The 23341-nt window shown below is 36.1% G+C and overlaps 1 protein-coding gene across 7 annotated transcripts in view; it reads right to left on the bottom strand.

Moving 5' to 3' along the window:
- The window catches only part of LOC131438683 (muscle calcium channel subunit alpha-1), a 1458253-nt gene that overhangs the window by 1315507 nt on the left and 119405 nt on the right, over positions 1 to 23341 (bottom strand). For all 7 annotated transcript variants that reach the window (XR_009230968.1, XM_058608861.1, XM_058608862.1 and 4 more), the window contains exon 2: positions 19450 to 19906. Coding sequence is in view for 6 of the 7 variants with exons in the window: in XM_058608859.1 (XP_058464842.1) it covers positions 19450 to 19906 (457 nt within the window). In the remaining variant the exon portion in view is untranslated. The remainder of the gene's footprint in view (positions 1 to 19449; positions 19907 to 23341) is intronic.

Here is a 23341-nt window from a genome sequence, read left to right as displayed (position 1 = left end):
GATCGGTATGGAAGACTTCGTAGTTGGATCCAAAACCTTGAACGGATAGCGTACAATTACTAAGGCACGTCTCCGAAAGAGCGATGATGTCGAAGCAATCATCCGAGCAAGCCAGCAAATAGTCAATGATGTGCATGTTCATGCCTCCAACGTTCTGGTAGTACAAGTGCAGCGGTTGACTAGATTGATCGTGCGATGGATAACTGCAAACCACGGGAAGTGAATCATTTTTTACGGTTTTCGTCCTTTTCAGTGATGGTATAAAATTTTTAATGCATTACCCTATATTTTCGGATCCGGAAGTCGGATCCGGATGAAATTCAGGAATTACGTATGACACCAAATGACCTTTCATTTGTGTAAATCAGTAGAGCCATCTATGAGAAAAGTTATTTTGTATGGGACCACAAGGCCTTTCATTTGAGTCTAAATTTATGTAAATCAGTTCAGCCATCTCCGAGGAAAGTTAGTGCAAAAAAGGCGGGTGGATAATGTCAGACATAACTGGATGTCGTGAATACGAAAAAACTGGCACCTTCCCATCACTTTTCCGAATATCCGTTAGTTGATTGATTATATGAATTGTGCAAGCTTTCCCCTTTTTCACTAATAGAGTTTGAATCGATGCACCTACATTAAAGTACAGATTAGTTACATTAAACAGCTACTATTCTACAGCTATATATTCCAAACATGAAACAATTCCTTTTTAATTTGCCAATATAGGAGGCTAGGTACGACAAATTTGTAGTTTATTTTTATTGAAGCTATGAAGTTTGAAGATATCTGATTCTTCTCGAAATTTCAGTATCAAACAATTGCAATGGCCTGGTCTGAAATGTATCGACGATCTTCGGTATGCAAGTCATTTTAATAATAATAATGATAGTAATAATAATGATAATAATAATAATACAGATTAATCTGTACATATATGTATGTATAAATAAAAGACAGGTTAACCTGTATATATGGCAACCCTGCATCGCATGGCATATTTTCACACGACCCCATACTAGTATAAAGATGTGTTCAACTTCATCACATTCGCTTTCGCATTGTCGTTCGTAATTGAATGTGTTAGTGACGGTACAAATCTGCTTTTTTCCGGTTTTCGGTGCCATCTAGCTGACGGTGTCTCGTACGTTCAGAGTAGCTGCTTTAATTTAAATGACGCTATTTTTCACATCACATTTCATTTTATACCTGCTACTGGTAACGGTGTAGGGACGTCCCCTTTGTTTAGAATTCCTTCCCTGTAGGCAGAACGGGAAACAGTGAAACGATATAAAAGAGAGAGTTAGTATAGCAGCAGCCAGTAATACTGAAATGGCTGTCGAGCTGTTAACAGCATCTTGTGGAATTTTTACGCTGAAACACGCACACAGGAGGAAGAGTTAAAGGCAAGGCAAAGAACCGTGCTGGTCTGCAGTTCCCAGTTGGCAAAATCCATCGTCTGCTCCGGAAGGGAAACTACGCAGAGCATGTCGGTGCCGGTGCATCGGTATATCTGGCGGCAGTGATGGAGTACTTGGCTGCCGAAGTGTTGCAATTGGCCGGTAATGCTGCAGGTGACAACAAGAAAACGAAAATCATCCCTCGTCATCTGCAGCTGGCCATCCGTAACGATGAGAAGTTGAAAACCCCGTCCTTTTCAGGACGACCACATCACTGTTATAAAGAAATATTTAGGATTGCTTTAATTGCCTGGAAAGTAGAATGCGCAAATCAAGTGGAAACATTTGTTCATCTCTTTCATTTGTTCAATTTGTTCAACTCTGTTTCGCACGGAATATTTGTATACTAGTATAAAGATGTGTTCAAAATCATCACTTTCGCTTTCGCATTGCCGTTCGTAATTGAATGTGTTAGTGACGGTGCAAATTAATTTAGCTTCCATTTTGATGAATCTTTTGGTAGGAAATATTGAGATCTGATATGGTTCTCGTGTGTGTCGTGTTTCAGCAATGGGCCTAGTTGGACTTTTTGGCTGCCTTTCTACCGATTATCGGTGTCATTGTGCGTCATTGTGTTTCGTGCATTCAGATCGGGAAACAGTGAGACGACAGGTCCTCGATGTTGCTCTCGTGTGTCTTGTTTCGGGAACAGTTGCTTAGCAAATGGTAGGAAAAATGAACCACTCAACTTTTATATGAATGCTGTTGTATAGATTCAGACATCTCGCGTTCTGATTGGCTGGTGATTTCATGGGTTAAATCAAACAGGTTTTTCAATAGTGTACTATTGAAAAACTTCTATGTTGTTGCAATACACGTTCAAGTTAAAAATTTTCGATTCTGTTGGTAGTTAGATTATATAAATCCTTCTACAGATCACTGAGCTATGAGCTTTCAAAATACGAGAAAGGCAAACGCGCCTTATGAATTATCTTTTTTTTTGTTTCAATTATAGAGGCTTTAACATCCTAGATCATTCGCCTTTTCGGAACAGAAAATCTTCCTGACCCTATGTGCGGGGTTGGGAATCGAACCCAGGCGGGCTGCGTGAAAGGCATCGACTATCCCATCACGCTATACCCGTCCCCATGAATTATCTTCTTTGATACTCGTTTATACCAAACATTTCAGAAAAGTTTAATTTTGAACTATTTGAGAATATGTCACAGAACTGAAAATTTTATTATAAAATTGGTATCATATTTCCGATGGCGTGTAGCAAGAATTATGTTGATTCATTAGATATAACATGAGATATTCACGATCAAAAACTTATCACTCTCTCAGAGGGTAAATTTTGAAAAGGCAAGTAAAAAGTAAAAGTAAAGTAAGTCGTATTCACGACAAAACGTTACATACACACATACACACACAAACATTTTGCGTACTGAACGGACTGAGTTGAATAGTTTATGACACTCGGCCCTCCGGACCTCGGTTCAAAAGTTGGTATTCACAGTGATTACATAACCTTTCTATATGAGAAAGGCAACAACTAAAAAAAACTGTTTTAATCCACCTAGTGGTGTAATGATGCCTTTCACATATCAATCATACTGTCATATATAATACTGTGTTATTCTTCAAAATAATTTTCTTCGATTCTTAAAAGAACAACCGAAATCGGTTTGTTTGACCGTCTGCTGATGAAAACTATCAACTGGAGAAGATTTGAGATCGATTTAGAATTTTTTTACCGTTTTTCGCCTTTTTTAACACACTTTACCCTATTTTCCCGAATCCTGAAATCGGATCCAGATGAAATTCAGGAATTATGTATGGGACAACAGGACCTTTCAATTGAATCTAAGTTTGTGGAAATCGGTTCAGCCATCTCCGAGAAGTCGGAGTCGAAGTCGTTCGATGAAATTGAAGAGAAACACTTCTTATGTGCATTGGACTCAGGATGTATGGAAATAGCATTAAAAGAAATAGAAGTTGGATCAGAAAAAGATTCAGAACTGCAATTGGTTCAAAAATCCCTAGAATCGAATAAAAGGCCTGATGATCTACGAGCATTCGAATCCCAAAAAAGTATTAACATACATTTGGCTCTTTAGTATACAATGAAGACCGTATTATATGGCCAAGACCTTCGAGAGAAAACTTCTAGTGCAGCTCATGGAGGTCAAGTGGGAAAAGTAACCATGAAGCGTATAATGCGCCAGTTTTTCTAGTGGCCGAGGATATGTAAGGAAGTGACAATGTTCGTTAATGGCTGTGAAACTTGTTTGGTTCTGTTCAAACGCAACCCTCCTGTTCCAATACAGTCAAGAGAATGAGGACCGTGAGGGACCGTGGGAAATCACACAGACCGACTTTCTAACAGTGCCAGGATTTGGATCTTCTAAATGTTTAATTATAATCGATACCTACTCACGTTATCTATCGTACAATCACTGAGCCACGTCTCCGAAAGAGCGATGATGTCGAAGCAATCATCCGAGCAAGCCAGCAAATAGTCGTTGATGTTCATGCCTCCAACGTTCCGGTAGTACAAGTGCATAATACATTACCCTATATTATCGGATCCGGAAGTCGGATCCGGATGAAATTCAGGAATTACGTATGACACCAAATGGCCTTTCATTTGAACCTTAGTTTGTGTAAATCAGTAGAGCCATCTATGAGAAAAGTTAGAACACATTTTTTTTGCATATTTTACCAATAACTCCGGAACCGGAAGAACTGAGTCGAATGGTTTATGGGACCCCAATACCATTCATTTGAATCTCGATCTTTTTAAAAATCGGTTCAGCCTTTTACGAAAAAAGTGTGTGCACTTTCCCAATTTTTTGCACATTTTATCCCATAATTCTGGAACCGAAAATCGGATAAGAATAATAGTCAGGAATTTTGTCTGGGACCACAAGGCCTTTCATTTGAGTCTAAGTTTATGAAAATCAGTTCAGCCATCTCCGAGAAAAGTTAGTGCAAAAAACGTTACATACACACACAAACATTTTGCGTACTCGACGAACTGATTTGAATGGTTTATGACACTCGGCCCTCCGGGCCTCGGTTCAAAAGTAGGTTTTCACAGTGATTACATAACCTTTCTATATGAGAAAGGCAAAAAATGCTCGATTATATTTATTGCTGAAATAAAACAAACCTCTTTTAATCAATCTAGTGGCCAAGGCCTTTCATTTGAGTCTAAGTTTATGAAAATCAGTTCAGCCATCTCCGAGAAAAGTTAGTGCAAAAAACGTTACATACACACACAAACATTTTGCGTACTCGACGAACTGATTTGAATGGTTTATGACACTCGGCCCTCCGGGCCTCGGTTCAAAAGTAGGTTTTCACAGTGATTACATAACCTTTCTATATGAGAAAGGCAAAAAATGCTCGATTATATTTATTGCTGAAATAAAACAAACCTCTTTTAATCAATCTAGTGGTGTAATGATGCCTTTCACATATCAATCATACTGTCATATATAATACTGTGTTATTCTTCAAAATAATTTTCTTCGATTCTCAAAAAAATAAAGAAAATTGGCTTGTTTGACAGTCTACTGATAAAAACTATCAATTGAAGAAGATTTAAGGTCGATTTCGAATTTTACGGTTTTTCGAACTTTTCAGTAATGGTATAAAATTTTTCACACAGGGGGGTAATATTTCGGGATCCGAATGAAATTCAGGAATTACGTATGGGACCACAGAACCTTTCATTTGACCTTAAGTTTGTAAAAATCGGTTCAGCCATTTCCGAAAAAAGTTGGTGCACTTATTTTCACAATTTTTAGTACATTTTACCCCACACTTCCGGAACCGGAAGCCGGATAGAAATAATATTCAGGAATTTTATATGGGACCACAAAGCCTTTCATTTGAATCTTAGATTGTGAAAATCGGTTGAGCCATCTCCGAGAAAAGTTAGTGCAAAAATCCGTTACATACACACATACGCACACATACACACACATACACAGGCATATAAACACACAGACATTTTGCGTACTCGACGAACTGAGTCGAATGGTTTATGACACTCGGCCCTTCAGGCCTCGATTCAAAAGTCGGTTTTCACAGTGATTGCATAACCTTTCTATATGAGAAAGACAAAAACTAAAAAACCTGTTTTAATCCACCTAGTGGTGTAATGATGCCTTTCACATATCAATCATACTGTCATATATAATACTGTGGTATTCTTCAAAATAATTTTCTTCGATTCTTAAAAGAACAACCGAAATCGGTTTGTTTGACCGTCTGCTGATGAAAACTATCAATTGGAGAAGATTTGAGATCGATTTAGAATTTTTTTACCGTTTTTCGCCTTTTTTAACACACTTTACCCTATATTCCCGAATCCTGAAATCGGATCCAGATGAAATTCAGGAAATATGTATGGGACAACAGGACCTTTAAATTGAATCTAAATTTGTGGAAATCGGTTCAGCCATCTCCGAGAAAAGTTAGTACCAAAACACGTTTCATACACACACAGACACAAGCATCGAAGTCGTTCGATGAAATTGAAGAGAAACACTTCTTATGTGCATTGGACTCAGGATGTATGGAAATAACATTAAAAGAAATAGAAGTTGGATCAGAAAAAGATTCAGAACTGCAATTGGTTCAAAAATCCCTAGAATCGAATAAAAGGCCTGATGAGCTACGAGCATTCGAATTCCAATAAAGTATTTACATACATTTGGCTCTTTAGTATACAAAGAAGAACGTATTATATGGCCAAGACCTTCGAAAGAAAGCTTTTATTGCACCTCATGGAGGTCAAGTGGGAAAAGTAACCATGAAGCGTATAATGCGCCAGTTTTTCTAGTGGCCGAGTATGTGTAAGGAAGTGACAATGTTCGTTAAAGGCTGTGAAACTTGCATGGTTCTGTTCAAACGCTACCCTTCTGTTCCAATACAGTCAAGAGAATTACCTGAGGGACCGTGGGAAATCACACAGACCGACTTTCTAACAGTGCCAGGATTTGGATCTTCTGAATGTTTAATTATAATCGATACCTACTCACGTTATCTATCAGTCGTTGAAATGAAATCTATGGATGCCGAAAGCACTAATCCTATTTATGTAAAATCTTTCAGTTGTTGAGGTTCCCGATCATAATTCGGAGTGATAATTTACCACCGTTTTAAAGCTTAACGTTCACAACTTTTTATAAGTAATAAGGAGTTCATATACGGAAATCATTCCGCTTAGTCCACAATCAAATAGTGCTGTAGAAAGACAAAACCAGAGCATCATTAAAACTTCAGCAGCATCCAGATTGGATAGTATTAACTGGCGCTATGCTCTCCAAAAATACGTTCACCGTCACAACACACTTATTCCTCATTCAAGGCTTAAAATAACACCTTTTGAATTGGCGCTTTCACGGAACCTTTCCTAGTCTGTGGGATAACACGAATAAGCTCGATCGAACAAATCTACGTGAATTGGATGCTGATACGAAACTTACTAGGAAGAAATACGCAGAATTTTTCGCGACAAATCATCGCTGTTAGTCTCAACAGCGAAAATCGCATTATTCGTCAAACATGATTAAAAGACCTTCGCGATTTGACGATGAGTATGTTTATCACATATTTCACTAGAATCTTACACTCGAGATAATTGTTGTCAAAAAAAGGTTAGAAACCAATTAAATGCATTGTTAAAATCTTGTCAGATTCTTTTTTGCTCTGTTATTTCTTTCGACAACTAATTGAACATTTAATCACTGCAATCACAATAAATTCCGTATTCAGTAATTCAAAAATGAAAGGAATAGTTTTCATTATCGATATTAAAGTCTATTCGCATTATTCCGGGACGGCCGGGAAGGAACCATCCGGGACGTTTTGTTTTCCTCATCGGCGATGACTGAGCTGCCGGCGTGTGCATGTATTGGAATCCCGGATCCGGCATAAAATCCATTTGGTTGCCACCGATATTCCTCACCGATTTTTTCCCGATGACGACGATGCGAAAAACTCGGCGAGGAATATCGGCGGCAACCAAATGGATTTTATGCCGGATCCGGGATTCCAATAATTGAGATGTTGGTTTTAATAGAAAAATTTGTTATTGGTTTGCAAATCACCTCTACCCGGGATTCGTCAAATCATCGGACAGAGTTATGTGTTACATCCAAGTATCTTGGATACTCATTTCCAACTCAAATTATTGACGCTCCAATATTCTAAGATAAATGACTATACTAGTTTTTTTGTTACCCGACGAACTGAGTCGAATTGAACATGACTATGGGACTTTCGGATTTTAATTAGAAAAGCTGTTTTCATAGTGTTTGCACAGCCTTTTCATATCAGAAAAACAACTAAAAAAATAAAATTTTCAACCGCATTGAATTTTTTTGAGGAACATATTTGAATGTTGATATATACATAAGCTCATTAACTTCGATTAATCGAAATATTTTTGCGAATTATTTCTTTTAAGAAATGATTTCCATAAAAAGAGTTCAAAATGTCTCATTTTTAATCGAACGAAAAGGAGATCGTGAAGTCTTGGTTGATGGATTAGAATATCACGAACGTCGTCATCGGTATTAGTCTGAGAAGCTTCATAAATTTTGTTTGTATGACATAGAATCCCATAAACATTTTATGGCTGTCGTGAAAGGCTTATCAAATGATCAAAAGTACTGAAAAAATTAAAAATCAACTAAAGTAATCGTTTGATTTTGCCTCTTGCCAACAAAATCTTATGAAAAAAGAACGAATGATATTACTTTCCCACGCTCTGGAATCTCCTAGGAACTGTAATGCAAACTTCACGCAGTGTCATTATTGCCAAGGTTTCGGTCTTGGTACAAAAAACTGTCATATAAACATACAATGTTTGAACTGTGGTAATTCGCATCCGAAAGACGTTTGTTCAATGAATAAGATCATTGATAGATTTTCTTGTTCTAATTGTGATGAAAATCATGAATAAACAGAGGTCACTTTTTTCTAAAGGATATGTACCGCACAAATAAAACGATTTTACGGAAATTCGCGTTAAAAATCATGTAACTAGTAAAAACACAAAACTATTCTCGTAAAAACACACAATTATATATAAATTTTCTTGTTGTCGAATGTCTAAAAATTCATGAAACATCAAGATCTGGTGCTATCTCAACAATAATTTGTTTGAAAAATCGACTTTTTTTATTGATGTCAAATATCTTAAAACTGAAACGTCGAGATCTGGAATCATCTCGAAAAAAAATTTTTTGGCGAAAATAAACTTCGGGATAACACCAGATCTCCAAGTTACACGCATTTCTAAGACAAAACAAAAAAACCGCATAGCTTTGAAAATTCGCAATAAAAAAAACCTCGTCACTTCGGAAATACGTGTAACTTCGGTAATCCGCGAAAAAAAACACGTAACTTCAGAAATCTGATTAAGGAAAGTCGCGTAAAAAATCACAGAAAAACTCCATAAAATAGACCTCGGTTTACAATAATTTGAAATGTGTTATCAAGTAAAGAAAATATTAAACACTCGTTCGCTTTGACCACAAATTAATTCAACAACTTCAAATGTACAGAATATACTTGGAAATCAACAACTGCAACGCCTCAATCTTCCAATGAGTTTATTTCTTCCAATATAAATAAAAAACAGGTATGCTTCGAACAACATCTTCTAATGCACTTCGCTTTCCAATGAAAATATGATATTGACCGGTCATCTTCTTCATCTGATGTCAATTACGCCAACGTGACCTGTAGATAATTATCTACAACCGATCCTTCAATACCATTTGCTTCTTTTAACGAAGTTTTTTAGGCAATATAACGGACAATAAAATGATTTAACTATAAAAAGTGAGCTTTTTCAAACGATTATTGAAATGAATTCGACTTCACAACTTTTCGAAGCATTTCATAATGGATGGCAATTTGCGAAGAATATTGTTGTGAATTTATTACTGAACAATGGTGTTATATAATTATTTGAATATTTTAAATTGAAACACTCTACCTTTGAAACCGTGTGAAGAAGAATTTTATATTTTTTTCAATATTCACAGAATTCATATTGCTATTGTGACAGAAACATTCTTCAAGGCCATCGTCCAAGTACCATGCGCGTGGGTGGTTTTAGGAAATTTTCGATGAAAATTTCGAAAAATTTGCCAAAACCAAAAACATACAGACCTTTGAAATACATTTTTCTATCTACAGGGTGAAAATGGCTGGAAAATTCGGAGGATTTTCCGAGTCTTATCAAAAATACCTCTGAAAAATGAGTGTTTTTGTGATCTTTCACAATTATCTGGAAAAATAAAGCGATGACATTCACATAAAGCATTGTGAAAAATTGCAAAAAAAGCTTATTTTTTCAGCGCTATTTTTGATAAGACTCGTAAAATCCTCCGAATTTTCCAGTCATTTTCACCCTGTAGATAGATAAAAGTATTTCAAAGGTCTGTATGTTTTTGGTTTTGTCAAATTTTTCGAAATTTCCATCGAAAATTTCCTAAAACCACCCACGCGCATGGTACTTGGACGATGACCTTAAACCAAATGTCAAATAGAAAAGCAACCCACATTATGTGGTTCATCGATTTGATAGGATTACTGGAATGGGTGGTCGAGTTGTCATTTTTTGTCCAAACGCAAATCAAACATCGAATTACTTTCTTTCAATACTAAAGTATACAACATATAGAATCTAATTTATCGCTGGAGCATATTTTCCAAATCAATGCACTGGCGACAAAATGATTTTTTTTAATGGTGACTTGCAAAGACTTACAAGATATCGAGCTATTTTTTGTGATAGGGAACCAAAATCTATAACATGTTCTGTAAAAGTGTAAGTAAAATAACCGGAATGAACAAAATACTTCATAATCAACACCATTCGGGTTATTTTTCGGTTCTCTCCGGGTTAGTTAGCAGAATTGTAAATGTGAATTGCTACCCGTACGAATAGGAAATCCTCAATTTTCGAGTGTAGCTCCAATCTCGTATGATATTTTCACTTCTGATCTTTTTAATCTACCCGTTGGTTGTCAGAAATCTCCAATCTGGTGAAGTTGTTGTTCACCAGGAAGGAAAAGCTTTTATGTATTCAGAATAAAATTCAGAAGCATCCACCCTTGTTTAGTACAAATACGTTACACAGACTCACAACAATAGAACCATTAGATGTAATGTCACATAATATTATAAGCGAATTCCGACAAAAATCGATGCAATCTTCAATTGAATCGATTTACTCTTTGCATTAGTTAGTATGTTAGTATATAAATTCTTTTTTCCCATTACACATTACAAAAAGGTTTTCAATTTTCCTTACAAAAAATCAAAGAAGTGCGGAAGCAAATGATGTTCTAATGGTAATAACCAAGTCATGTTTATAATAGGGCTGAAAAGTCATCACTTGTGATTGAACATCCAATTCAAATCTTCAATTTAAATTCAATTCTTATTACAATAAAAAATATATTAAAAAAGATGAGTTGGAATATGACAGAATTAAATTATATTTGGTGATAACTAAAATAATAAGGCAAGGTAGAAGCATTAATATTTGAGACTGCACTTGCGTTGTTACTCTGTCTTTGTCTAGAACCAGTTTGCACAATTACTGCATTGTTTCCTAAAATAGAGTTATCAAAAAAGTATTTTGGAAGGATAAGAAATAAATGAACCGATTGTGGAAGATAGAAAGCTGTGAAATTGGTATACAGTTCCTAAATGTAAATTCCCGAAATTATGATAAATTAAGTTTGCATTTATGTCAATTTAATTTTCAATCATTTCTTCGTCCCACCTTATACAAACTTTCAAGAATTTAGTAATAGTAGCAGTAATTTTTTTCGGAGGTGTTTCAGAACATGTTGATCAATTTCCATGCGAATCGAAATACGTATTCAATTTCTTGATCATTTTTTGGTTATAAAGTAAAGAGTTTTAATATAAAAATTGGTACACTCGTTCGGTGCCACACAGATAAAAATATTTTGTGAATTTACATCTATTTTCATGCACATATATGGAGCAGTTAATTAAACATAAAATTACTGTACAATTCTGTACGTTTCAATATAATTTAATCGCAAAATAAGCGTTAATTGAAAGATACAGTTATATTGATTGAAAATTTAATGCAATTCAATTTAGTTTTGCATCGATGAAGGTTTTCAATCAAAATTTCGATTCAACCCATGTCTATTCCATGTTATTATTGATTTACATCTCGTATAAATTTCATTATTTCTTTCTGTGCAGTGTTTTGCCCTGACAGCCGATCAATGAAACGGTTTTGTAAAGTTTGGTTTGCACGCATGCTGCTCGGAAAAGAAAACGGGTGCAAAATAGTTGCCGCGAATTGCCCCGAAAGTGCATTTTTTTTCGTGAGGTGCAAATCAATGAAACACAGTGCACCTGTTTTGATTGCCCGACTGCACGAAAAGTGCACGAATCAAGCAAAACACTCCACGAGTGTTCTCAATGAAAAACGACATTACTTTTCGACTTTTGCAGGGTACGCGAGCAATGATGCCAGGTATAAAGAAAATCAGAATTTTAGCTCCCCAATGAAAATGAAAACTTTCAGAGAATGTTTCACTTTTTTGATGTGGAACACATCTTTATTAGGGGTGCAAATCAGACACTCAAGAAAAACTACACGTAGAAATGTGATCAGATTTTAAACACTTACAGCTCAGTCTGTTTTGTAACAATTATTAATATTTTTTCATCATTTGATAGAAAATATTTCTATTTGAATGTATCAAGCCACGTATTTTCAATTATATATGATTGAAATTTTGATTAGTAGCGAGCAGTGTCCTATTTGGCTGCTAAAAATCTTTGGCATACCGGATTTCCCTGCCATAGACGACGGTTTGGAAGGAGTAAGCGATGTATCAAAGCTAACGTTTCCGCTGGATCACAAAAAGAATCTTCCTCAAAAATCCCTCATGGATGGGGCAATAATCAACCACAAGCAAAGGATGACTCTGGTGATTTATTCTCTGCTGAACAACTGATCGTCATTTTGGAAACAATGACAAAAAAACAATACGAAACTGCAGAACGCGGTTAGATCAAATCAACGCCTTAGGCAAATTCATCATCGAATATGCAATATAATGAGTTGGTTATAGTAAATTGGAATGCTTGCTCACTCAGGAGCAAAACTGCTGAATTGTCCGACTTTCTTCAAGAGAAGAATGCCGATATTGCTATTTTAACTGAAACTCATCTTAAACCTGAAATTTCTATTTTTATTTCCAATTACAGGATTCACAGGTTCGACAGGACAACTACCAGAGCAGGGAGAGTTGCCATTGCCGTTAAACGATCCATTCAGCACAGGCTTCTGTCAGTCTTTAAATTGCAACTCATAGAAGCCATCGGAATTGAGATTACAACGACGATGAGACCCATCATCATCATTGCAGCGTACTGCCCCAAACAAACCAATCTTCGAGATGGTACGTGTGCATCATTGAAGCGAGATCTGGCTATGCTCACTCGACGACAGAACAAATTCATCATTGCTGGGGACCTGAACGCACGGCATGAGCTGTGGGGAAACAGAAGACAGAATCGAAACGGATTCGTACTTGCCAAAGATTACGAAGCTATACAATACAACATCCTCGCTCCGGATCAACCAACGCGACTTTCCAGATCGGGAGTTCATTCCATTTTGGATATATTCATCAGTAACATCGCCATAGACAGCTCTCCGGTTGTCTTCAACGAGCTCTCTTCTGACCACTTTCCAGTAATATTGACGTTGGGATCTTCACCAGAAACAGTGCCTATTCAACCTCGGAGGAACTATTATCGCACCGACTGGGTCCAATTTCAACAAATCGCCGACCAACTTATTAATATCGATTTGCCACTTGATTCCCCGATGGAAATCGATGCAGCCCTATCTTTCTTCCAGCATTCAATCACAGTCGCTCGTGATAGGACGGTTCCAGTACAACATATGCCGAGTTCCTCTTTTCAAATTGACAGTGTCACCAAGAAACTCATCCGACTTCGAAATATCTACCGGAGGCAGTATCAACGAACTGGTATCCTAGATAGGAAGACTTCTTATAACAACTTAACTAGGATAATCCAGGAAATGATATCTGAGCTTCGCAACAGGAACTTCCAGCAAAAGCTTCGAGAAATTCTCCACATTCAAAGCCCTTCTGGTCCTTATCGAAGGTGCTTAAGAAAAAACCGAAGCCTATTCCTCCTCTGATGTCACCCCAGGACGCAGCAGAAGGAATACCTTTGATCACACCAGTAGAGAAGGCAAATGCACTAGGCCAGCAGTTTGTGTGTTCTCACAATTTAGGACTCAACATTGTTAGCCCAAATCAAAGAGCCGTTGCTAATAGCGTAGCTGAGGTTGACCAATCAGACAGCTTGGTTCCTGAGGAAAGTAGAGTCACTGCGAATGAGCTGATAACTATTGTGAAAAAATCTAAAAATATGAAGGCCCCCGGTTTCGACAACACATTCAACATTGAGCTGAAACATTTGAGTATTCGCTCATTTGTCTTCTTAGCTAAGTCCAAAACTGGTGTTCAAACTGCATCGGTATAATTTTACCATGTATCTTATTAAAATTATCAAAAATTATCTTGCAGATAGAACATTCCAGGTTTCTCTGAATAATGCATTTTCAGAAAGATTTACTATTCCTGCTGGTGTACCCCAGGGAAGTATCCTAGGTCCCATTCTATACAACATTTTTACATCAGACATCCCACCTCTACCGGGTGGTGGTGTTCTGTCACAATTTGCTGATGATACTGCCATTCTTTACAAAGGTCGTGTCATTAATGCTCTGAAGAATAAACTACAGACAGGTCTGGACGCTTTAACTGACTTTATTTTACAAGCTGGAAAATTGTGATCAATGCAGCAAAAACTCAGGTCATCTTTTTTCCACTTTCAAGATCTCCAAAACTTGTTCCATCAGACGAATGCCGAATACGATTCGGTGATGAGGTCATTCAATGGTCCGATGAAGTTATCTATCTAGGACTCACCTTTGACAGACATCTGATATTCAGGTCATATGTTGACAAAATCGTTCAAAAATGCAGCATACTCATTAGGTCTCTGTATCCGCTGATTTGTAGAACATCTAAACTGTGTCTGAAGAATCAGATGGCTGTCTATAAACAAATCATCTACCCCGCAATTGAATACGCAGTCCCTGTTTGACGGGACTGTGCACGAACACACAAACTTAGGCTTCAGCGCATTCAAAGTAAGATCTTAAAGATGATTCTAAATCTACGCCTCCTTGGACAAGGACTAGAGAAGTACATGAGATGGCCTCTCTGGATATACTAGAACAAAAATTCGAACAATACTGCAGGAAATTTGAAGAGAGGTGCTCAATCTCTGAAATACAAATAATTCAAAATTTGTACGTATTAGGCTAGGGATAGTTATGGGTAGGTAGATATTTTATTAATAATTAAAATAAATATTATGATTAAACATTGGTATGTAAAACAAGAGTAACTAAAACACCTAATATAAATAACGAATCGTATGAACAACAAAGATGAAAGGCCAAAGGATCATAACACTTGTACTGTAAAATGTTGATGTAATACACAAAAATAAGATTAATAAACAGATATTTATGCAAAAAAAAGCTAACGTTTCAGTCCTACTCCTAGCATGCTAGAGGTAGGTTGTTGCTAGACAGCAAGACAAAAACGTGCCATAAAACGATTTGAAGCTTTAAGGGCTGAGGCCAGTTGTTAGCGTAAAACCGTGTCGCACGCTGTGCGAATTACATTTCTCTTCATGCTCTCTAGTAAATGTGTAAAATGACTCTCGATGTGGCCGGGTGGCCAAGAAAGTTTTGATATTTTCAGTTACAAGTTTGACTACATCACATAAAATCCAATAAAGCTACCGCTTGTTTGGCAGCCTTGATGAGCCGATTTTATTTCTCTCTCATGTTTCGATACGTAACCAGGATACAAGAGCAGAAAAAAATGGTGCCGCCATAGAAACGTACTTACCATTACAAAAATAACATTCACTTAATTTTTATCGCGACAACATATATGTTTTTATCCACTAATCGCATCTAAACTAAATTATCTAGACATTGTCAGGACAGATTTTTGATCCATGCTTTTGAAGGCGAGATATTCAATGAACAAATTGAAAGTTGCCGTTTTCAGCTATGCAACTCTTCCTTCAGAAAAAGACTTTCCCGACCGCCAAAATCAAACAATCATTCTGAAATTTTCACAGAATAATCTAAACTAAATTTCGAAGAGATTGTCTGTTGGTTTTTTTGATATTCGTCACCGTTTCTGAGAAAATCAGATTCGAAGCGTGAAAATAGCCCTTTAAAACGCCCTAAAACACACTGGCCTCAGCCCTTAATTGGTATGCTCTGATCTTGTGTCATGCAAGCTCGGAATTCCATGTTATGTCGTTTCCCCATGAGAAATTGACAACTACCTCTGGATAAATTTTGAATGCTCAAGATTAATTTCTAATTTATATTAGATGAACTCGATTGATAATGAGAAATAGTTTATCGCTTCAACCGAAATCGCAGAATGGTAGAGAAACTTAACGCTAAAAAAATGCTTGAATAAAACCCTTGAACACAAGCTTGGCGAAGAGAAGCTTAGTTATCGAAATCGCAAGTATGTACAAAGATATAATTGCATATATTTGGGTTAATGGTGTAATTTCGTCGGTCATAAAACAAATGCAAATCAAGACACATGATGTTCGGTGTTGGTTCGGATTGATTGAACTTTTTGATTGTAGATCATTAGAAATTTTGGCTCGAACAACCCCATGGGGCTGATCCTTGTAGTTTTTTCAATCTCATTTGTAATAAATGTTTATAGTGGCAGCACTGTGTAATTGAAATCAGCATCAAGGCGTTTTTCTTCTTAGTGAATTAAAGTGTGACCAAAAAAGATTTGTTAAGTTAGGGTAAACTCGAAAGTGTGTTAAGTTTTACGAGAAAAATGAATTGTTGTGTTCCACACTGTTGTCGTACTAAGCATTTCTATCCAAACTTGATTTTTTCCGGTTTCCAAAAGATCCGGTAATACGTCAACAATGGATTCGATTTTGCGTTCAACATGAGATATTTCGTGTTTTGTCATCAAAGCTCAATTAATCGTTTTTTAGCATTAATATATAATAAAAATAAGCATTCACAAAAACATTTTTCATGTTTATTTCAAATCAAAAGCCGGTCTAAAAATATAAATTTATTAAATATTTTTTTCTTAGCATACAGTTCTTAAAAATTGTGTAAATATGGCAACACTGTAGCCGATACGTTAGTATTTATATATTCCACAGAGCGAAAATGACGAGAATGATGATTCGGAAGGAAGAATAAGAAGCCATTTACTTATCTTTTCTTCGTCGTTCAAAATTAAACATTAATGCCCCGTTTACACTTCTGCTGGCTGCCAGTGTACTGCCCTCTTAGGAAAAAACGTTCAACTGTGATCCAATGATCCAACGTATTAGACCAACGAAGGACCACCGTTGAACGTTTTTTTCCTAAGAGGGCAGTACACGGGCACCAGCATGCTGGCAGCCAGCAGAAGGGTAAACGGGGCATAAGTATATATTATTACCTTCCTTTATGAAAACACTGAGTTTTATATTTCATGTGACTGGAAAACAAATACAGCAGGTTACAGCTCAAATGATCAAATAAAGCAATGTATATATTAAAAACACATGCGATAAAAAACTCCTCAATAACATTTTACAAACTAAAATAAAATTTAAAATAGTTTATTCACCCACCGTTTGTGATTATATGATGTAACCTGTGTAAACAAACTCGATTTGTATTCGATTCATGAGAAACATATATAATAAATTGTCAAATTTATCTAATCTGGTAGTTGTTACCATTGAGCAATTTGACGTCTCTGTTACTCACACCGATGCAGAGTGCGCAGATCTATTCATATACGAAATTGGAATGTGTGCGAGCCGAAGTCAAAGTTTGTTGTGGGTTCAATTTTACACTGAGGAAAAACATTTTTGACTCATAATCATACACTGCGAAAAATGCATATATAATTTCGTAAGCTATGGACTAATGAACCAAGTATAAGACAGTACCATTACGTGATATAGAGTTTCATGAACGATCTTTTGTCTTTCTCAACTGTTCTCTTGGCATTGCAGTGTTTTTTATTGCATATAAATCTTCAATAATTGGCACGATGCGGCTCGACAAAATTCACTGGGTTATTTCGACACACTCACACTAGCATTAACCTTTCAACTGCTGAGAATAGCCACACCAACACATTCGCACGTGGATTGGACTATTGCTTAGTTCTGAGCTTGTCACTTGAGTAACGCAGCAATCGCAGAAGAATTGGCTGCATTCGTAAGTTACATACCACTACTACATTTCTTGGTGTTCAACACCAAAAAAAAATCGCTTTATCAAAAATCGATTGAAACGCTTTCATGTTTATCTTAGTCTTTTAATATGGAACACATTTTTGTTTTCTGTATAGGGGTGCAAATTATAAACTCAAGAAAAATACACGTAGAAATGTGGTCAGGTTTTGAACAATTACATAATTTGACAATTATGTCACCATTTGATTGGAAATATTTTTACGTATTGATTTGAATGTTCATAGCCATGTATTTTTAATTGTACATCATTGAAATGTTGATTAATAGCTAGCAGCACAGACTAACAGACAGGACACTCAAATTAGATTCTTCAATCATTTTAACGGTCATTTCGATTATTCCTTTATTTGGGACAGTACTCACATGTGTCATGATGGCGCCACGTTACCCTATCAAAAACATCCTGTCTGTCATCTAGACTGTGTTTATATTTTTCATTTACCAACAGAGTTGCCATTCATACAGAATTACCTGTAATGAATTGATTTGTATACGTCGATGCGAATTTCATGCAGGATACAGATTTAATACATATTGCCAAAACTATATACATAATTGTGCCTACTTCTCATCCTCCAACGCAATGCAAAATCGAACCCGTTTTGTTACAATATTTACTTACTTCTGGTCTGCCGCCACTTGATTTCGGGTGAAAACTAACAACACAATAAAAAATAGTCTAGATGAACAACGTTGAGTCAAATAAATGGTTACCTTTCAACATCGCGAAAAAGTTAAATATATTATCAACGTAATCCAATAATTTACTGTGACGATTCATTTTCAAATATTTTGATGAAATCAGGCATCCCTGCAAGCAGCTGATCGGTGTTGACAAACGAGGGGAAACCAACTAGTAAAAAAATACAAGGGGTGTACAGATAGTAAATAGTTCGCGCAGTACAATATAGGTGGAAGTAGTGCATCACGAAAAATTATTTTTATAAGAATTTACTCATACTGTCATGTCTGTTAGTCTGTGCTAGCAGTGTCCTATTTTGTCTGCAGAAAATCTTCAGCATACCGGCTTTCCCTGCCATAGTCGACGGTATTGGTATAGCTATAAAAATAACTGCTTGCATACAAAACTTGAACACAAGCTTGGTGAAGAAACGCTTAAATATCGATACCCGAGTCCTAACCCGATACAAACATATAATTGCATACATTTGGGCGATTGGTGTAATTTCGTCGGCTACAAAACAAATACAAATCACGACAAATAGAGTCTATATTCGGGTTCGCGTGTTCGGTGTTGGTTCCTAATAAAGATCCATCTAAGCAGACTCTCGTGCATTTGCGGATTAAAAAGTGTGACGATTAATTGAAAATGTCGATTATTAGAAATTTTGTTTGCTGAACCTTGAAGTTTTTTGTTAATATTTTGCATAGGTTTGGAATTAACACAAAGCAAAGTTTGGAGTTTACGCAAATTAATCGTTGGAAAATATTCATTTAGTCATTCTATGGCACAACAGTGATGTGGTGCAATGATATACAGTAACATAAATTTCTGTTTTTATCCATCATAAAGTTTTTGCAAAAGTTTGAATCAACCATATATACATTATAACAAACTTACTTCCATTCCACAATATCGATACACAGTTTTCGCAGCGGATTCTTCAAAGTTAAGCAAAACAAAGCTCTAGCTGGACGATCAGGCTGTGGTTTGACACCAGCGCGTCTTGTTGGTTTCTTAGGAGCCGTTGTCAAGGCTGGGGCGAATCCTTTTGTAGGGACTGGATCATCCTGTTCAATAATTGGAGCAGCGGGCTGACTCATGGCAGTTGTAGATCTAAGAGTCGCTTGCCAAACATCCACAAGTGAATGCTGTCTCCTACTAAATAATCTCGAATTGCGTATTTGATTCCCTTCAGCGTTCCTAGTCCTCCTTAACAGCCCTACAATAAAATTTTGCTTCGTTCTTCTAGACTTGTTTGATTTTGGTTTATTTTCTACTAGAATTTTATGATCGGCCTCTTCACTTGAAGAATTTTTGACTGTTACGCCACACGATGTTAAATGTAATTGGTCCCCTGTAAAAAATATTGAGAAAATAAAAATCGTTACTGTCCTTTGCGTTGTTTGATGATATAGAGGAGTTCCATAAATTAACTATAGGTTTTAAGGTGAAATGTAGTGTGGTGCGCGAGTTATCACAACTAAGCTTTCTAAGAATTTTGAAATTTTTCTTTACCGAGGCTAAATTGATTTTTTAAATGTATGAACGGTTTCGGTTCCTTTCCATGGTGATGATTTTAAAACTGAGAAATACTACACTAAGGTTTCTTTTTACATGGGGGTTACGTACAGGGTTGAAAAATCCGTGTAAAACAAAACCGTGTTAATTGCGGAAACCGTGCAAAAAAAAACTCGTGGAAAATTGAACGTAATAATTCCAAGAACAGTTTCGTTATTAGTTTGTTTTTGTTAAAATGTAAATGTTACCTCATAATAAAAACTGAAATCTAAAAACCAGCCTGAAGTTACGAAAAGGCTAATGCGATTGTACAAATAAGAACGTTCGACTACAGAAGTACTATTAACATCACCCATAAACACTTTCACTACAAATAAAGCTTAAGAAAAAGTTCTTTTCAATTACGAAGGTATCGCACCTTATATCGTTTACTAAACACTAACGATCCTAATAGCCATTAATATCCTTAGCCATGGTTTTACAAACTAAACTCGTCTATTTTAATTGATATTATTTGCATAATCAGATGAAGTATGAGCACGGCTATTGAAAATCTCTTTCAAACCATAAAATTTTCTAGTTTTCGTCATAAATCGTTGAGGAAGGGAATAAAATAAGGAAGAGCGAAATGACAATGGGGAACTGTTTTGCGCACCAATAGCTCGCTAAAATGCGAAAATTTGTATTATTCCGTTTTTTAGGTATCTTTACTTCTTGTCGATTAAGGAAACTCGCGTACAAAAACGATTAATCAAAAATTAGTACCGAATCTTAAGACACTCATTTCTAAAAGTGTGTTTTCATATTTATTTAAGGCCTGAGAACAGTGGGTCGCATATAAATTGTGAATCGACCACGTGGTTCCCTCAATTCCCTTTTTCGTCTGTGTGTTTAAGAAAGTTATGATGGAAAAACTACATTTTGGGAGCCTCATATCAATTATGCTCCTTATATCGACACCGATGCATTTTAAAGGGCCCATGTGTTCGACATTTTTTTTGTAGTAACATGTTCTATAATTCTTCAAAAGGCTTGAATTCACTACCAATGTATGCAAATTAAAACTTATAGCTCAGTTCTAAGTGGATTAATGACAACTTTGATTTTATTCAAAGAAGAAGACAGTTCCAAACAAAAGTTTTTCTGAATGCAATGAAGTCCCAAAATCAACCTCTGAAACTCAACCTCTATAACTTAAAAAGTAAACATCAAATCGTAAAACCAATCAGTTGCGTATTGGCTGACGAGAAGACCTTTCATTTTCGTCTAGTCTCGCCATCTCTGAGATCTTGACCTCTTTGTGAACAACACATAACTAACCACACACACACACACACGATCATTTGCTCAGTTCGTCGAGCTGAACCGGTTGGCCCTCCGGGCATCGGGTAATTTTCCGAAAATTCAAGCGAATCCTATTCTAAATTTTTTATATTTACAAAAATATTGTGAAAACTCATCAAAAAATCTGATTTTTGCAGATAATACGAACAGAAGCGTTCAAAATTCCAGTTGCGTGTATGTAAATGAAGAAAATAGAGATCATTGTAAACTTTGTAAGCTATCACACTTTGTTGGATATTTCATAAGCTCGATACAGCGCACCGCGCTGGAGACGCTATGCGCCACTTGGTGGCGTTTCCGGAGCTGCGCAGGTAGCCTATTGGATGAAGATATCACGCGAGAGTAAGTCATAATTGTAAACGGCAGAGAAAAGTTTTCTCTTTCGTCTGGTGTTAAATTTAATACTCTATCTTTCATAGCTCGCTCGCAACTTCTTTCGAAAGTGGAAGTTGACAGGTTGCTTATTGGCCGTTCTAAAAAAAACGCGTGATATATGCACGCAGCGACACACTGAAAGACCGAAATCAGCATTTTGGCGAAAAAATGAGTTTATTTCCTGACTTTAGTAAGTTATTTGAGAAATTTAAAAAAATCTTATTTTTGCTAATTTAGATTTTTTAATTCTCAATCGCTTAATAATAATAAAATATTTGTTTAAATGGCTATTTTTTTGTTGAATTCACCAATTAAACATGCTGTCATTTCTTAGCTAAGGTAAACTTCATTTCCATTCAACTAATTTTTGAGTTGAATTTGAGAAATAAAACGTTGTTTTAACCAACATAAATGGTTGAATTGGTTTCTGCAATTTGCAGCTATATGCTATATCACCGAAAAAACGTTAACATCGTAATGACTACTACCCACTAGATGGCACACTACTACCGAAAAGAATTTTTCAATCGCGGTCGTCTCTTCGATATTGGCAGGTACAGGTACCGTGCACGAGGGCGTGGTTTAGTGGCTTGGCGCACGAGGCGGCGAGTGGAAAAATAATGCTACCATAGAAAAACTTGTTATTTGAGTTTGACAGCACGTTGTATCGTGTTTCTTATGATAACATGATATTCTCAAGTATTCTAAACTATTATTATTGATTTATTGCGTTATTTTCGTGTTGCTAATAAAAAAATGCCGGCGTGTTGTGTAGTCGGATCGACGACACGACCTGGCACTCGTCTATTAAAACTGTATCGCAAATCTGACTACCCCTCAGTAACTCGAAATGTCAGAACGAAAATTTGTTAAAACTGGCAACTCGATTTGATAAATTATTGATTTCGAATAACAGATACCTTGGATACTGTTATTCAAAAACATGTTTATGTAGATAAACAAAACTAACTCCGAATCGATATATACCAGTCGCGCATTTTACTACTTTGCCTAAAAACAAGAATCGGCCCTTAAAAGTTAAGTGAAACGCTATGTTTTTGCGATACGGATAAGTTGTATTATTTTATTTGCACCACCAGTAATTGTATGCACCGGAAATTTGATACCAATGCAGTTACCAATCAACTACATCATCATCTCATACCATTAGAAAAATTCAATAATGAATTGAAACTTTTGCATAGTTTTCATAAAATTTTTAAATTATGCGACTAAGAATCTCTGCTAAGATCGTATCATCAGCATTACTATTTTTTCGCGCCATTGAGACAAACTTTTGTTTTATGACTTTTGCTAACCCTAGAATAGTTTTAGTATGACATCTGGATAATTCTTGGAAATTCTCTTGAGAAGACTTGAAACGCATCTCCAATAAAGATCTTCATGGAAAACAATCAAGCTTTCTAGCATGATTTAGCAGAGAAATAACATAAATAGATGCATTTTATTGTTACTGACTCAATTTTTGAAGGATATTTGAAAATAGCTTAAATTTAATACTGGTGTTTCAAAACGATATCACAGAACGCAG

The sequence above is a fragment of the Malaya genurostris genome, chromosome 3, assembly GCF_030247185.1.
Source record: "Malaya genurostris strain Urasoe2022 chromosome 3, Malgen_1.1, whole genome shotgun sequence".
NCBI classification, from domain to species: Eukaryota; Metazoa; Arthropoda; class Insecta; order Diptera; family Culicidae; genus Malaya; species Malaya genurostris.
Note: the sequence above shows the minus strand (reverse complement) of the source record. Positions and strands in the feature narration are given on the sequence as shown.